Raw genomic sequence first — 16,314 nt, forward strand, 5'->3', positions numbered from 1 at the left:
GAACATTCAAAAACAGAAGGGTGCATGTAAACATGGTGCTTAATGTAAGTTAATATGCTTCTAACTGATGCAGTTTGACTGCCTCATGGATAGACTGATTTCGAGTTTGTCACTGTCCTTGGTATGTCTCATGTATCATTCATTTTAGGACAAATATTTTTTGTATTGTTTTTACAGCTTCTCTCTTGATGTAATTAACTCTTGGTATTCCAACTGTTAGATTAGACTTTAAACAAGAAGGTTTAAGTTAATTTGTTAAAGTAAAGAAAATCACGTGATTTGTTAACCTAAACTTCCTGAAGTCTAACGTCAGTAAAACATCCTAGAGTAGACAAAGGGAATACAGTTATGTTGGTGAAGCAGCATGAAATCATACTTTGATGCCGACGTTTTTTTTTTTCACATTTCGTTAGTCATAGTTTACGACGATTTTATTAAAGGCTGATGTTCTAAATAGATTATTTTATTATTAGTATTTATTTGTGTGGAGTCGAAAATGGTTTCAACACTTCGTCTGCATAATTGAGGAATCATTGAACCGTTGTAATAATGCAAACTAGGCCTACCATAACAAATACCAAAATGTCCATTTACGCAACGGTCAATAATTCAACACTTTGGGTCTCAAACTTTTGAGCAACATTGCGTGACAAGGATTATAGGAAAGACCTAACCCTGGATAAGAGTTTCTCACATCAAGAGACCCATTGTGCGCTTGGTCATTGTGTTTTTATGTCCATGTCCCCAGTCAAAAGATGACCAAAAATAAAAATTGTGCAGTTAAACAGGAAAGGTGCGTTTTCAGGCCAAAAAGGAAGTGTGGATACTGTAAAGGTCTTACTCTGTGTTCCTCTTATGTCCTCACTTATTGTGACATTTACAAACAGATTTATTTTTCCCAAACCTAGGAAATGCCAGGGAGTTCAGAATAAGCCTCCAAAGATGGGAAAAGATGGTCAGACCAGACCCATAGTTTCTATTCAATCAAATAAAGATTCAGAACATGCAATCTGTGCAATAATTTCCGACAAAAACAAGCCTTAATGTCGGCCAACTAAAACTAAACTAAAACTAGCCGATTTGATAATTAGCTACACGTCGTTATTAAACAATGAGGCTGTATGACGAAATTAAATGGCAAAAATTACATTTATAAATGGGAGTTAACTTTGTTTCATGTGAGTGGAATACAATGACAATACAATAGCCTAACAATACTGATTTATCTTCTACATTTTAATTTTGTGTTTTAACAATTAGGCCATATATTAACACCGTCGATTGAAGGACTGCTTTACCTTCTGCAGCAGGCAAATATGAAACTTTTCCGTGACACATTAAGGCGGTCATGTAGCTGTCATCTTAGACTTTGCCTACACGACATTGAGATCTCATTGTGTTTTACCATAATATTTGATTGTTTCACATATCCGGTACATTCGATTGGCAAATAAGATTTTTTTTAAATGATGGACAGCGTAGCTTAGCCTACGTGACCACACAAACGGAACTAAAAAAAAACGTAAACAGAAAGGGTTTAGAAGCTCAAAACTTGATCTGTAACAGTCATAGGCTATTGTGCATCAGCAGCATGGGCGTTGCGACACCAATAATATATTAATAGGCTACGTCTTTGAGATTATGTCTTCAAAATATTTGAGGGATTAATTTGGTGATTTCCAAGTATTTTGCGTTCGACCAGGCATAGTCGAGACTTTTCATTTTATGTTCTGTAATCCACTAAAGGTCTATTGGTTCGACTCTCTCCGGTGTAGAGGGACACTTCAAGCTGCTATGTGGCAACCCAACTGTCAGCGGTCAACTGCTAACTTCCTCTCCGTCTTATTCGGGGATTTGAACAAATATTTAGATAGGATAGAGTTTTATACGTGCAGCGTGCCATTCGGGTCCCAACAGTTTCAGTCACGCCATATGAATGTTCAAATTATTGTTGTATGCTCCTTTGACACAGTTTGATTTATTATCTGTTAATTGATCGCGGGTTCTAATTAACATCTAACCATTTCTTTTCCCTTGAGTTTAGATGAGAAAAAATTGAGAGGCACCTGGAAAATGCTTAAGGTTTACTGCATCTAAATGAAAAGCACGTTTTATCCCTCTTTCCCCTCAGTAAATCCAGCATCCTCATTGTGTTGCTAAGTCATTATGGCCATTTTAAGGATGAAGAAATAAAGGGCATGACGGATTTCAGTTTGGTGACGTTAGTGTCATCTTGGCGCTTGATCAAGATTTTAGGTGCAGGGTGGAAAATATGCTTACAGCCAGGTCTGCCTAACACACGATGTGTGCAAGCTTTTCTGTCTGCAGTCAGTAGAACAGTCTACAACACACCTAAAGACAACATAAACCTATTTTTATGTACCCCGTTCAAATAATATTAAAAGAGACAGATCTCATACGGCGTCCAATCTCCTCCTACGCGCAATCAGTGTCATCATGAAAACCACGATCACAATTAATGGCAGCACTAATTAAATGGTTAATCGTTTACATAGTAGGCTATTAGTTTATTTCATTTTTTAGTTAGTTTTTAAATCAACCATAGCCTGTGTGTATATAGCTGTTGAATATAGTGTTGTATGTAGTTTAAATGGCTTTTATATTTATTCGTATTTATATAGGCCTATTTTCAATGTGCATGTGAACAGTTTTTTTTCTGCTGGTGCGGAAGGATGCCAACTGGGCACAGAGAAAAAGAAAAATGCTGGTATGGTGATATGATTTTTGTTTAGGCAGTCATGTGAAACACATACTGACGTGGCAAGGAATCAAAATACCATTTCAGCCAGAATAAACTATTCATTCAAGTAAATCAACTTGAATAAGGTTTCTTGCATTTATGTAATCACGAAATGCGAATGGGCCTAGGCTAGGCTACTAGATAAGTTGATGATGAGGGAACGGCGGGTGCTGGAAACAAATAGTGAAATGTTGATGCATCGATAATGTTTCATACGAGTTTAGATTAGATAAACATTCACATGGGAGTCTAGGTATAAACAAATAATAATGAATGCACAAAGACCATTAAACCTCAAGAAAAACGTTTGAGACCTTTTAGGTCACTATAACCTGTGCTTCGGCCAGGTAGCCTATACACAATAGTATCATGTCGAATGAAGTGTCTCACATTTGTTGACATCTCATTACAAACTCCTCTATTTGTAAATGATAAAGCCATATAAAGCTACTCAGCTCGCCTTATCTGGATACGGGCTATTAGGCTACGATGCAACATAGAGGCAGGAACAGAGTAGGCAGCAGAAAATGAATTCCCTTGCCTAGCAGAAAATCTCCAAGAAGCACATATAAGCCACCGCTAAGGTAGGCCTATAGTGCAGTTGGACTTCTCTCTATGTTCCACCCCTCAAAAGCAATTTTACTCACAGTGACATCAGATATATCGCTCGGAATGTATCCCAAAGAGACAGCCAGACATACATGCAAACACATAATGACAGCCCCTGCTCTGTCTGATCTTGACTGTTAGTGTACACATAGAGGTTGAAGAAATAAGTTCGCAAAACAACAGGTGTAAGGGTAAGTCTTATGAAGGCAAGCTGAGAGATCAATGAGGCTGCAATATATTTATGCCTAGCCTGCGAAATCGGCTGGGCCCTTTTTCAATAATAAAGCAAGCCAACTGGTAAAATACTGGAAAATAAGAAAAATGAACAGCAAACCAATAGGCTATTTATTTCTAATTCATATACGAGCATGTTAGCCTATTAGAATTGTGTAATCCATCTAAGGAAAATCTATCTAGGGGAAAAAAAGAATTGCAGTGAGTAACGTCATACTGAGAACAATAATTGTCTTTCATCGTTTGGCATATACTTGATCAGTAACATAACTTATTCTGATTGATAATGTAGGCCTATCCGATAATTATAGGCCTACATTTGTAATAAGTAGGCTATACGATTATAGTTGCATAACGGCAAAAAAGTAGGCTACTCTGCGTTACTGGATGAAATAGAGTTCAGGCTGATCACACACCCCAACTGATGGAACACATCCCAAACGAGACATGTCACATTTTGGGGGGAAAATACCCGTCAATGTCTGGATTGGTATACGCATCAATAGTTAAATGGCCAATTATAAGAAATGGTTAATTCTGTTTCTATAGTCATTAAAGCTGCCCCACTTTCAAGACCACTTTTAATAGACACACTCCCAGTCTAGGCCTGCTTTTATTAATGACTGCAAACAGTTGGCTACAAAGTAAGCAAATGATTGCACATTCCTTCACATGATGGTAACGGAAATATTTTTTAACCCTGTTGAATTCGTGAGTGGTCCACCCTTTTAGATGTAATACGGTATGCTGGGAGGCAGCACACCTGGCGCATGGAACCAGGCGCAGCAGGAGTCAAAACAGGAAATATGACTGGTGTTGCGAGTGCTGCCGAAACTGCGCCTTTAGAAAGTCAAATAATTGAAATGAAGCCTATGATATACCGTTACGTTTAAGTTAGCTAACTGTTTGGCTTCCATTTGTTTAATATTGCCAAGTGTAGGCTATTTCAACGTGTAGGCTACTGCCAAGTGTAGGCTATTTCAAATTGCAGAGAGGAAAAAAACAGCCAGCAAAGTGCCAAGACAAAGATAGTTGATAAAAAAAATAATGATAGCTTATGCTATGCCAAGGACATATCACGAATCCCATTATTTGTATAAAATAGGCTAGTTTTGTTATTTGGCGACAATTTGCTTATTCCCTAGATGTATACATATATTTAACAATTAACGTTAACAATACCATCACAGCATGTTAATGCTGAATACTTCAGATTATTCATTGGGCTACATGAATTAAACTACTGCTGTAAAATACGGACATCACCGACTTACGGACACCGCTTAAAAACTCCTGTGTATAGGCTACTATACAAATACCTCTATGTTGCGCAGTAGACGTTTCAGAGCGCATTCTTTAACAATCCATTCCATTGCTTCTCTATCAGGCCCTCTGAATTCTGTCTGTTATCACCAAAGTATTTACAAAGGACGCTTCCGACTTGGCAGTGATGAAGTGGGCTGGTATCTACAGCGACATCTGATTAAAGTAGGAAATACATGGGCAGGTCTTGATTTAGAATACTTGATCTTTTGCGATATCTTTCGCATTGTGCTCAAACACTTTCTGCATTCTTTATCCTTCACCCACACAACTGATTATTGGCAGGCCACTGAAATGCTAGTGTAGCCTAACTCTAATCACCCTTTAGGCTACTGCATGGCTTAACTGCACGTTTTTTTTATTACTATAATTTTGAATAATTATGTTTCAAATATGACTTAACTTTTGCCACATACCTTACAAATTTAGAGTAGGCTAGGCTTATTTCTTTACTTGAGCATGCACCGTGTTCATACAGTAAGTAGTTTATTTACGCCTGATAGCACCAAAATAAACATCCAAAACAAACAGGGTTTAGCTGAAAAGAAAATAGAGCTGCCGCTAACTAGGTTATCCCCTTAGAACCCCACTGCTTGAGCGGGTTACTGAACAGCCTAAGTGTAAATTAGATTAAATCCGGTTGCTTTAGCAGCAGCTCCATAAAAATATCTGTTATTGCAATTCATCAATAATGACCCTTGATGAGAAGATAAGAATTGTGAACCACTTGTAGGGTGAGATCTACCCATGGTAAAACTCTACTTACACACACGCAGTTTTCTATTCATCCTACTACATAACCCATAGACATGAATGTTAGTGGCCAGTTTACATGACAGCATTCCTCAAATTATCACATTGATTGAGATGGTTGATATTTAAACTCAATAAAACAGCATTATAAACTAAGCAATGCCAGTGTTGTCCCTTTTCACAATTAAAAAGCAGGCTACTGTGATAAAATTACTTTTGTTTGTTTAGAATGGAAACATAATGGTCCAAAACACCACATCTTATGACCAAGCATTACAAGAAACGCAGAGCAGGCTATTTTCCGAGACATAAAAGACGCATGGCATATTTGCTGGCACCACATGGTTTAGTGGCAAGTTGAGAACCACTTACATATTTCCATGTTTGGTTCTTCAAAATTAGCCAGGCAAGGCGGCATAATTTCGTCCCAATTTAGCTTTGGCTCACATGTAAACTATATGATTGTGGAGAGATACATTCACCCTTCCCCTTCCACAGATACATAAAATAAAAATGAAATAGGTGGACATCTATAGGCTACAGAAACAAATAAATTACATTTATAAAGGGCAAACCCGTGTTGATAGAAATGCTGTACGTGTCTAGGTAGAACATGCAGTGATTTTAAAAGATGTTAGTAAGCGAGTAGGAGTAGCTTATCTTATGCTTGACAATGATCCTTGCACAACCGAACAGTAGACTACATATTATTTACTGTACTGTCTTTACAGCCGGACATCCGCAGTGACGCTCACGGTTTTTCCTCCTTGAATTTAAATTTGGTTCAGTGATTGACAAGGTCCTATTCAAATAAAACATCCCTTGGAAAGCCTGAACACTTTTTTTTCGAGCCCTGCATGGGAGGCGTGGAGCTCTCACTTTTGACATTCTCCCTGCAGTAGCTGTTCCTCAAGGCAGACTGGCGAACTCTAATGACATCACCCAGCCACTGAATGGGGGAAGTTCGCGTTTAAAGACAGAAGAAAACGCTTTCTGTGAGTGAGCTATGTTTTAATACACGAAGACGTGTTCGGACGCATCGATTTAATTGGAGCATAAAATCAGCTCTAAACCAGACAATGTCTTGCTAAATTCCGTGGGAATAGGTTGTTTTCAAAACATCTGAGTTCACCACATCGTCAAAAGGCCCCCCTCAGTAACGTCAGTTTAGGTTGAAGCGCACAACTCCCGGGAACCGTATTCCTGATGGCTGTTTGAACGCTTGCTTTCTGGGACAGAGCGGGAAAGGAAGCAAGGGGAGACGGCATTCTCTGGACTTGATTTCTCGCCTATGGACGACAGCAGTCCCCTTTCTCCAAAGGCAAATGCTTTCAGTATTGCCTCTCTGATTTCAGCTACAGAGCAAGCAGGAAACGCCACTTTTGACAAACCTAGCACTGACCTGGACAAGCACGACCAAGAAACCTGCCACAGATCCTTTAAAATGCATTACAGTACTGTCACAAGGGAGATGGAAGGTATGGACTCACTCTTGTCAATGATCTAGCACAACTCATATCATGATAGCCATGCGTTCTCATCATAGTGCAGGCAATGGTAGGGAGCATTTCAAACGTCACGTATGAAACCCTCAAAAATGTACATTAAAGACGTACCACTTACACGAGGAACAGTTAAAGGTAGCCTAGTATGTGTATTCTAATCAATTGCTGCATACAATAGCCTAATACGTAAGTGTTGACTGTAAAGTAACTGTCGATGTGTTTTTGGCTAAAACAGTTTGGCACAGTAGAAAGTCTTAGCATTTCAGGGAATAAATCCTCAAACTCGCGCAAACCACAAAGTTGGAAAACGTTGTACATCATTAGAAAGAAGAAGACTGCTCAGGACAGAGAGGTTAAGCGTAAATCGATCTTCAAAATCCATAACAACACATCCTTATAGGCGAGCTCTGGCGGTGCCGATCCACGTATGAGTTGTACGGACGAAGACATGTGGGATAGCAGTATGTATTAGACAGATGGCAAAAATGTCGATAACATGGAAGTACGCTACTAAACATTGTCTAGCCTATGTCTATAGTTTCTCCCTGCAACAACCTCAGGAACGCAAACGTATTCTTGGATAACAACAGTTGAGAGCGTAAAAACATGTGTTTGTTAGTTCATGCAGAGTAGGTGTTTGTTTACCGTGCTAAAAGTTTACACTCCGTTGTGCCAGCTACCCATTCTATTGTTAGAGGAGGGCGATGTGGGCGATACCCTTATCCAAAAGTAAATGGGTGCCGGAAAGCCCATTAAAAGGGGCGCACTTCTCTGTCAATCAGTCTCGTCCTAAGGCGAGGAAAGGCACATTACCTGCAGTTCCTTATCTAAATAGAAATAAGAACCGGTTTTATCGTGAAGGGGAGGCCCTATGACAGAGATAAGAAGAACGTCTGGATTGCAGCTTAGCACAGAGCAGTAGTAGTACTGAGAGGAGGCCGCTTGGAATACATCTGAACGCAATCACACGACAACAACTGACTCCATACCCTTAAACTCGAGTCTTCATTCTGTGATTTAAATTCGAATGCGCATAGGATACGACATTTAAACGAAAGGAGGATAACTTCGAACGATTAACTTTGAAGATTTTTTTTTTAATTTTGGGGCACTTTGGTCACGTATTCTTGCGCAGGGACTGTGTTAACGTATGCACAGAGGGAAGATTTTATATTAGCGCTATCACACTGGATGAACTGAATGGACTAAAGAAAAATACTTTTGATGCCTCACACGGAACGCGTTTCAAAGAACCCTTTCACTTTGAGAGGACTCTGTGAAACTTAATTTTTATCTTGATAACGTGTCAACTGTATAGTGTTGTTTTGCATTCAAGGCTGCAGCGCACATTGTAAATCCAGTTTTTGGAATGATTTCAGCAATATCCAGTCCGTGGCTGACGCAGCTGTCCCATTTTTTGCGATGTTGCAGCCTTCACGACCAGCAGCCTGAGCAGTCTCAATACGCCAGGGAGCTATCATCTCTCGCCTTCCCCTGGGGACCCGTACAGCCAGCATGACACCCACTTTGAGCCTTGCCCGGCGGCCCAACATAGCTACAACTACACGGGGTCGAACCCAGCCCAGGCCCAACAGGGCGATACTGGGACTTCGAACTGTTCCTCGTCGTCCTCGAACTCAACGCCGAACAAGTCGCTGGTGAAAAAGAATCCTAAAGTGGCCAACATTAACGTTCAGCTGGAGATGAAAGCTCTATGGGATGAATTCAATCAGCTTGGAACTGAGATGATTGTAACCAAAGCTGGCAGGTAAATAAATTATTTTTATAGCATTTATTTTATTTTATGAATGTTTAATGGAAATGAACCACGCTGAATACAAGTGTTATTAAGCTCGGAGTATAATTGCGAGTGTAGCCTATACACTGTGTGATATTAAACAGTCAATATATTTGAGTAATAATTTACATGCTTATCGTAGCCTACTGTATTCCTCTACTTTCTATCAATTTTAAACACGATTACCAGCCCACCAGTCCACATTGAAAATAGTCGTTGGCCATTACATAGCCTTTCCTCAAAGATTTGTGCAAGGCCACACTTGTGGAATTCAGAAAACTGATCCAAATCATTGGCCTCCATAAGGCCAAGTCTCTGTAATGGGACGAATGAGCAGTAAATTAACCTAATAATAATCTAAATAACCTAAAGCAAACCACTATTTATTCATAAGCAGTAGCCTCTGTGGCTAGGTGAAAGTATTTAGGATTGTTAAAATATGAATTTGACAAGCGTACATGTGTGTTCGTCACAACAGCTATTTAAACAACATACTATGCTCCATAACCTATTTGAATTACATGACACATGACATATGGTCATTGTAATATTTATTGACCTCTAGACTACACGTGTAGCATAATCTCTTCAGGGCAGTTGTTTTTCCATTCAGAATCCCAGTGTATTAAACAAGGACATGGCATTGTTCCAAGTAGTGTTTGTTTTTAAGAACGATTTATTCTTTCTGGATGTAATGAGAAGCCTGTTTGATCTTATGCATACAGTAAACATAAGTCTGCATCTTTTTCTTGATCTCAATAATGCAATAATAATCTTGACTGTGTGCAACACCAAATGATCCAGCCAGTGAAGATTTTCTCATATTGTGTTTAGCTCAAAGTTTTAAAAATTACAAGATTTTTTTAATAGTAGCAGTTTGTTTTGCACGCCATAACCTGGAGTTCCTATGCTTGATCCATTTCTGTGGGGTTTTCACTGTAGGCTATCCGTCATTATGCGTCAGATTTTCCAATCTAACGTTTAAGTTGTCTTTCTTACGGTCCGCTTTTGAACTTAATGTTTTTGTAGAAGCTATTTCCTTTGCATTTAATTACATCTTATATTCTCAAAATGCGGCCTTGGTTCCCGCCGTAGGAAAACAACAGAGTGCGTCCTTTCTTATTTTCAATGGACCCTCCAAATAAAGAATACAGTCACATAAAAGTGCATAATTTTATGTAAGGGTAAAGGGTTTATGTAAAACCTCATTTGGAGTAGGACCACAGTATTTTCCAAAATGTCTGTCTCCGTTGTAGTGTCCATTAGTGCAGTCGCCAATCCTGCAGATTTGATGATAAGCAAACTGTATTTCCATCAGGTAGCCTATCATACATTAGTAATCAATATTTAATTTATTTATCTGGCGTTCACAGAAGTTAATGCTTATATGTTGCAGGCTTTCGTCCTTTATTTATCAATGGTCACATTATGCTGTGCTCTGTGAAGTTGTTAGCACCCGGCACACTGAAGCTTTGGGTGCAGGCTACTGGGAGGCCTGCAAGCCTTTTGAAATTGTGATTACATAAATCGCTTACTATGGTAGCAAAACTGTTCTCTAAAGCCTTATCAAAATGATGTGTATGTGGTCGCATAGGTCTAATTTTGTTCAGCATACTGTGTTTTTGTCGGAGGCTTTATGTAGTCTCTTACACTGCATACGCCTGTCCACGCTCGTTTGTAAAATCCCCAAGCTATAAACGAGAATAAAAAGTTGTTTTGCTCAGATCGTCTTACAAGGAAGAGGCATATTCTAATGCATTTTTCAGGAATCGGATTGTAAAACAGCCAACATTCATCCTTAGCATTTATTTAAAAAATATCCCCAGAGTTACAGTTTTGACCAAATGAATGGTCCAAACCGCCAGATAAAAGATGCACTGAGGCATTCAGACCATTTTTTTGTTTGCGTGGTCCTTTCCATGGAGAGGCCGGGGGAGATCATTTGACACGTGGAAGAGGCTCACACCATACATGGAATAGGGAAAACACTTTAGATGATACTTCAGCCTCACCTAGCCACGGCTCCTGAAGAGACACTGACATTAATTGAGCGACAGTCTTGGGATCACTTTCACTTGTCGAACGTGTGGAACAGTTTCTTTGCAATTAAGTAATTAATTGAGGGGGGAAGACGTCTGAAGCGGCCTAAATTAAGGACTAAGACACACCTTATTATTGAGATGCTTCACATGCTCCATGTACGTGTGTGTGTGTGTGTGTGTGTGTGTGTGTGTGTGTGTGTGTTCACGTGCGTAATGCGTGCGTAAATATGCGACAATAAGATTCAGTCAAAATGCCATTCTAAATGATCAACCACCATATGAACCTTTAGCACCTAGTGTTACTGGACTAAATATGTGAACTCAGGCCTAGTTTTGACTATAGCGTATCATATGGTTTTTTTTTAGTCACGATGGCCTGATTATTTCAGAGTAGACGCACACACAGAATTTTCAGGAATTACTTAGTAATAAGTAAGCTCCCATATGGAGTTTTTTTGTAGTTTTGGATATTTGTAATCACTTCACACATTTTTAACTCTTTACATTTCTGTGAGGGATGTTTATGCATGTGATATATATGTGTGTATGTGTGTTTGTTGTGTTATGGTTGTCTAAGCTACTGGATGCTTATTTCTATCTATCTATTTCTATCTATCTATCTATCTATCTATCTATCTATCTATGCTACTGAACCACCTCAAACGAATGCTTTTATTCCCTAGGCGAATGTTTCCAACGTTTCAAGTCAAAATATTCGGAATGGACCCCATGGCAGACTACATGCTTCTAATGGATTTCCTACCGGTCGACGATAAAAGATACAGGTAGGCCTAAATAATGTAGTTCAATGGTCAGGCCTACAACACTAAACAATTGTTGCCTGATAGGCCATCCATAGACTGTATTAACACTTAAATTGAAACTGACTATAAATGCTATCCTTCCCAGTCAGCAATGAAAGCAATGTTTTAAGCCGTGACGTCTGTTAACATGGTACTCTTTCGTCGTGTTTTCTTCCAAAGGTATGCTTTCCACAGCTCATCGTGGCTGGTTGCTGGCAAAGCGGACCCCGCAACTCCCGGCAGAGTCCATTACCATCCCGATTCCCCTGCCAAAGGCGCACAATGGATGAAACAAATAGTTTCATTTGATAAATTAAAGCTTACCAATAATTTACTGGATGACAATGGACATGTAAGTATAAATGCTCAATTGGGCTTGATCCATTACTGGCCACAAATCATTTGGGGAACTTTGCAGGGACGCATAATTAAAATGGTGTCCATCCTGCTTCCTTATAAAGGCGCATGTGCATAAATAAAAAAAAATACGACAATATAGTATCTTATTTTTGTGGAATATGTACAAACAGAAGTCATCTTAAAACATTAATAGACTAAAAATCCTGTTTGCTATTTCAAATAAAATGGAATTGAAATGCATACGTTTGATATAATTTGCTGCAAAAGCTGCCATGAATGTATAAGTTTAACTTAAGCATGAGAAGCAAGGAATCGATATTTTACTAGTCACTATGGTCTAGCTGGTGCAGGGCATTGAGATTAATGTAACATTGAAGTTAATAGCCTACTGCAAGTCTGACATACAATATTAATGTTTTTTAGTATATAACTTTAAAATTGTCTGTTCATTTTTATTTTTGCAGATAATTCTAAACTCAATGCATAGATACCAGCCTCGATTCCACGTGGTTTATGTCGATCCTCGAAAAGACAGTGAGAAGTATGCTGAGGAGAATTACAAGACCTTTGTTTTTGAGGAGACACGATTCACCGCCGTTACAGCATACCAAAACCACAGGGTGAGTCACGATTACATCTTTCATTGTACTTCTGGGCAACTTTTGTTTAGATATAAAAAAGAATTGTGGTGAATTCATCTGCGTTTAATGAATGCCGCTCCCTACTGGTGGGGAATTGTTTATTTTGTTGTCTAGTTTAGTTGTTGCTTTACTTTGCTTACATTAGCCTATTGGCGTGGGACAGTGTAGTTTAATAACAGTCGTTGGAATGTAAGAGGGATGAAAAAGAAACAATGCTAATTGATGGCGAGGGCTTTGGTTAGTAGCGTATTTGCTCCGGAACAAATTTCCGTCTAAAAGAGATGAACGCTCCCAGCTACACACGCTGTTTTCGGACAAATTTGTAGTGCTTTGTCAATTGTTATTACAAATGTTATAACTAATTGCATAAGTGAAATAGCATAGAAAATTCGATTGAAAGAAGAAAAGTCCCCGCAAAGACTTTTGGATTTGTGTGCGTGATATTGACGAGATTGGGTTTTCATTTAAATATGTGTCATGTCAGTGATGCCTCTGCACAGCTGTCTTTTTCTCTTTTTTTCTTTCCCGGTCTGTTCCTGCTCTGTCTTCTATCAGTTTGACCTCACGGTCTCAATTCCTCGTCGAGGGGTTCAGCATTTGTTTTTCCAATCACTCCGGTGAATAACCACCATAAAGTATAATTTAATTTGGGGATGGTCCGCACATTAAATTGAAATAGACAGCTGTTTTTTAAGATCACTGTCAAGACTAGTCGGAGTTTGATGAATTTAAGTCTTTTATACCTAATTCATGTGATCATGGCTTTTAGGATCAAGTGTAAAATGTCAGTTTGTAAGCCTTGAGCCAAGCAGAAACATTCCGGGAAATAGGCTACTTGAGAATGCCTTGGATGGCTTTCATTTTGGAAAGGTGTCCAAATTGCTGTTTTTTTCTAAAAGGAAGGCAACACGTTTTAAATTATATTGTAGAGGATCATTGTCACGTGACTTCAGTCGGGGTAACGGAGTGCTTGTGACGGAGTTGGTCATGGTTTTATGTTTGTAAGAATGATTGGTATTTTATTATTTAGCTGAAATTACTTGATGTTTTCATAAGATAATGCTTGGGAACATAATTATAAAGAACATTATTTTGTATTGTTACAGATTACTCAGCTAAAAATAGCCAGCAATCCTTTTGCAAAGGGTTTCAGGGACTGTGATCCAGAGGACTGGTAAGTGCATACTAATAAATTATTATATTATTACTATTGTAACTTCTATCGTTATTTTTTTGCAATTGTGAAATATATTTACATTTATATTCAAATAATTACAAATACTTGACTAATTCTGTTAAGAATTGGTAGGACTATATTGTTATTATTACAACAGGAATGCACCGACTAATAATCTAACCATGACAGAATGCACCACGATGTGCTCTGATTGGTTTGATCTCACTCGTGACTGGATAAAAATGCATCCCAATGTATTCTGATTGATTTAGGCCCAGGAACCACAGGCCTGGTTCTCTGCCAATTATGAGTGCCTTTGCCAGGACAAGAAATCCAATGTCATCTCCTCCCCAGCAAAATGGCACAGAAAAAGGTCTGTATAAAAAAGGTGATGTATGCTGCTGATATAACTACATACACTGCATATAGCCATTACATAATTTTAGTAATTGAAATTTATTATTTTAGTAATTTGGATATCAGAAAAACATTTTCCATGAACCATTTCCCCACCATTAACACATATTAGCAGTCTTCAAAAAACAGTGAAGACATAGCTATACTTCAGCTGAGTAGAGGCACTGAAATATATAACTAATAATAACTAATAACTCATAATTAGGGTACCGTTGATGAGGTTGTACTTAACATGTTCTCTCTGTTAGCTCTGTGAGTAGACCTTTAAACAACACTGTAGCTTAAATGCTGTTCTATTGCTGTAACTGTTGCTCTGTAGCTGAAATGTTATTATATTGCTGTAAGTCACCTTGGATAAAACGCGTCTGCCAAATGAATACATGTAAATGTAATACAATTAACATGATCTACCAATTAGCTCTGAGTAGATAAAAAAGATTATGTAAAATGCTCTGTCTAAATGTCATGTCCTTTCTCAACCAGAAGACAGGCGGGAATATGACCGCGACCCCACGGGCACGCCGATCCATGGAGACCCGGCGCACCAGCTGATGTCCCGTGTCCTGAGTCCTGCCTTGCCCGTGCCCGGCGGACTCCACGCCGTGCCCCTGACCGCCGGCCCACGCAGCCCGCCCCATGAACTGCGCCTCGAGGGCCACCCCCAGCCACCAGACACGCTACACCACCACCCCTACAAGTACCCCACCACCTACGAACACTACCTGGGGGCCAAGGCCAGGCCATCGCCCTACCCCATACCCAGCATTCGTGGCCACGGATACCACCACCACATGAACCCCTCGGCAGCCAACATGTACTCAGCCACCAACGCCCCGGCCAACTACGATTACGGCCCCCGATAATGGCTCACCCCTGCCCTGTGGCTGTGCGGCACACACACACACACACACACACACACACACACACACACACACACACACACACACACACACACACACACACACGAGCTATGGAAACTTGAGCAGTGGCAATCTAGCAAGCCAGCAGGAAAAGAAGTACAATTAAAAGAGCCCTATGGCACGCGTTGCTGTGAGACTGTGGTGGCATGTCGTACCCCCCCACCCCCACCCCAAAACTCTCCTCCTGCACAGGATACTTCAGATGGAACCGACGCTGCCGTATTTATTGAAAAGGGGAACCGCTCTTTTTGTAGGCGATGAGAACCGGTTCCCCGGACACACGTGAGGGCTTTGAACGGTCCTGTGAGGTTTGAACCGTGACAGCTCCAAGCCGGGGCGGACAGACTCTGCTGTCGGTGACGGCAAAGGATAAGCCCCGCTACACTAGCAGGGTGCATTATCACAGACTGGAATTGAATTTTGTGTTGAATGCACTTTTGTATTTTGTTGATTATTTTTTGGGTGTTTTTAATTTTTTGCTTTCAAAAAGCCATAAATTATATACTCTCGAGTCCATCAAGCTTCTAGATAAAGGACATATTTGCATGTTGCGCTCATCTGAAGGTGTTGAAATACCCTAAAATGTTTTTTGTTTGAAAAGGAATATTTTTGTGAAATGCTAGAACACCATCAGCAGTCCTGAGAAGCTTGGCTACCATGGCACTGACTTACAGCAGTTCTAAATGAATAGACAAAGTGACCTTGCTGTACCTGTAAAATAAACATTAAATTCTTTACAGTAAACACCATTTTCCGTCAGCTCTTTTCTGTCAGCAGCCATTTTCTTCTTAAAAAAAAGGATGACATGGTGTCTCCTGGCCTGCCTTCAGCCAGTGTAAGCCAGTTTCAACCTGAGAAGGCAGCTTTCCAATACAAAGAATTGAATGAAATGATGTGCCCTTGCACTAATTATTGAACAAGGTGTTATATATGATAACCATTTTCACCAGTATAATTAAATATTCATAACA

At 39.5% G+C, this 16,314-nt stretch overlaps 1 protein-coding gene across 1 annotated transcript; it reads left to right on the top strand.

Moving 5' to 3' along the window:
- The first annotated feature begins 8,082 nt into the window (after nucleotides 1-8,082).
- Nucleotides 8,083-16,087, top strand: tbx1 (T-box transcription factor 1). Its single transcript, XM_048242534.1, is given in 8 exon segments — nucleotides 8,083-8,599; nucleotides 8,601-8,953; nucleotides 11,709-11,810; nucleotides 12,009-12,180; nucleotides 12,653-12,808; nucleotides 13,936-14,003; nucleotides 14,279-14,379; nucleotides 14,907-16,087. Coding segments are annotated over 8 exon segments (1,377 nt in total). The 5' UTR covers nucleotides 8,083-8,554; the 3' UTR covers nucleotides 15,287-16,087.
- The last annotated feature ends 227 nt before the right edge of the window (nucleotides 16,088-16,314 follow it).

The sequence above is a fragment of the Alosa alosa genome, chromosome 5 (assembly GCF_017589495.1).
Source record: "Alosa alosa isolate M-15738 ecotype Scorff River chromosome 5, AALO_Geno_1.1, whole genome shotgun sequence".
Lineage (NCBI taxonomy): Eukaryota > Metazoa > Chordata > Actinopteri > Clupeiformes > Clupeidae > Alosa > Alosa alosa.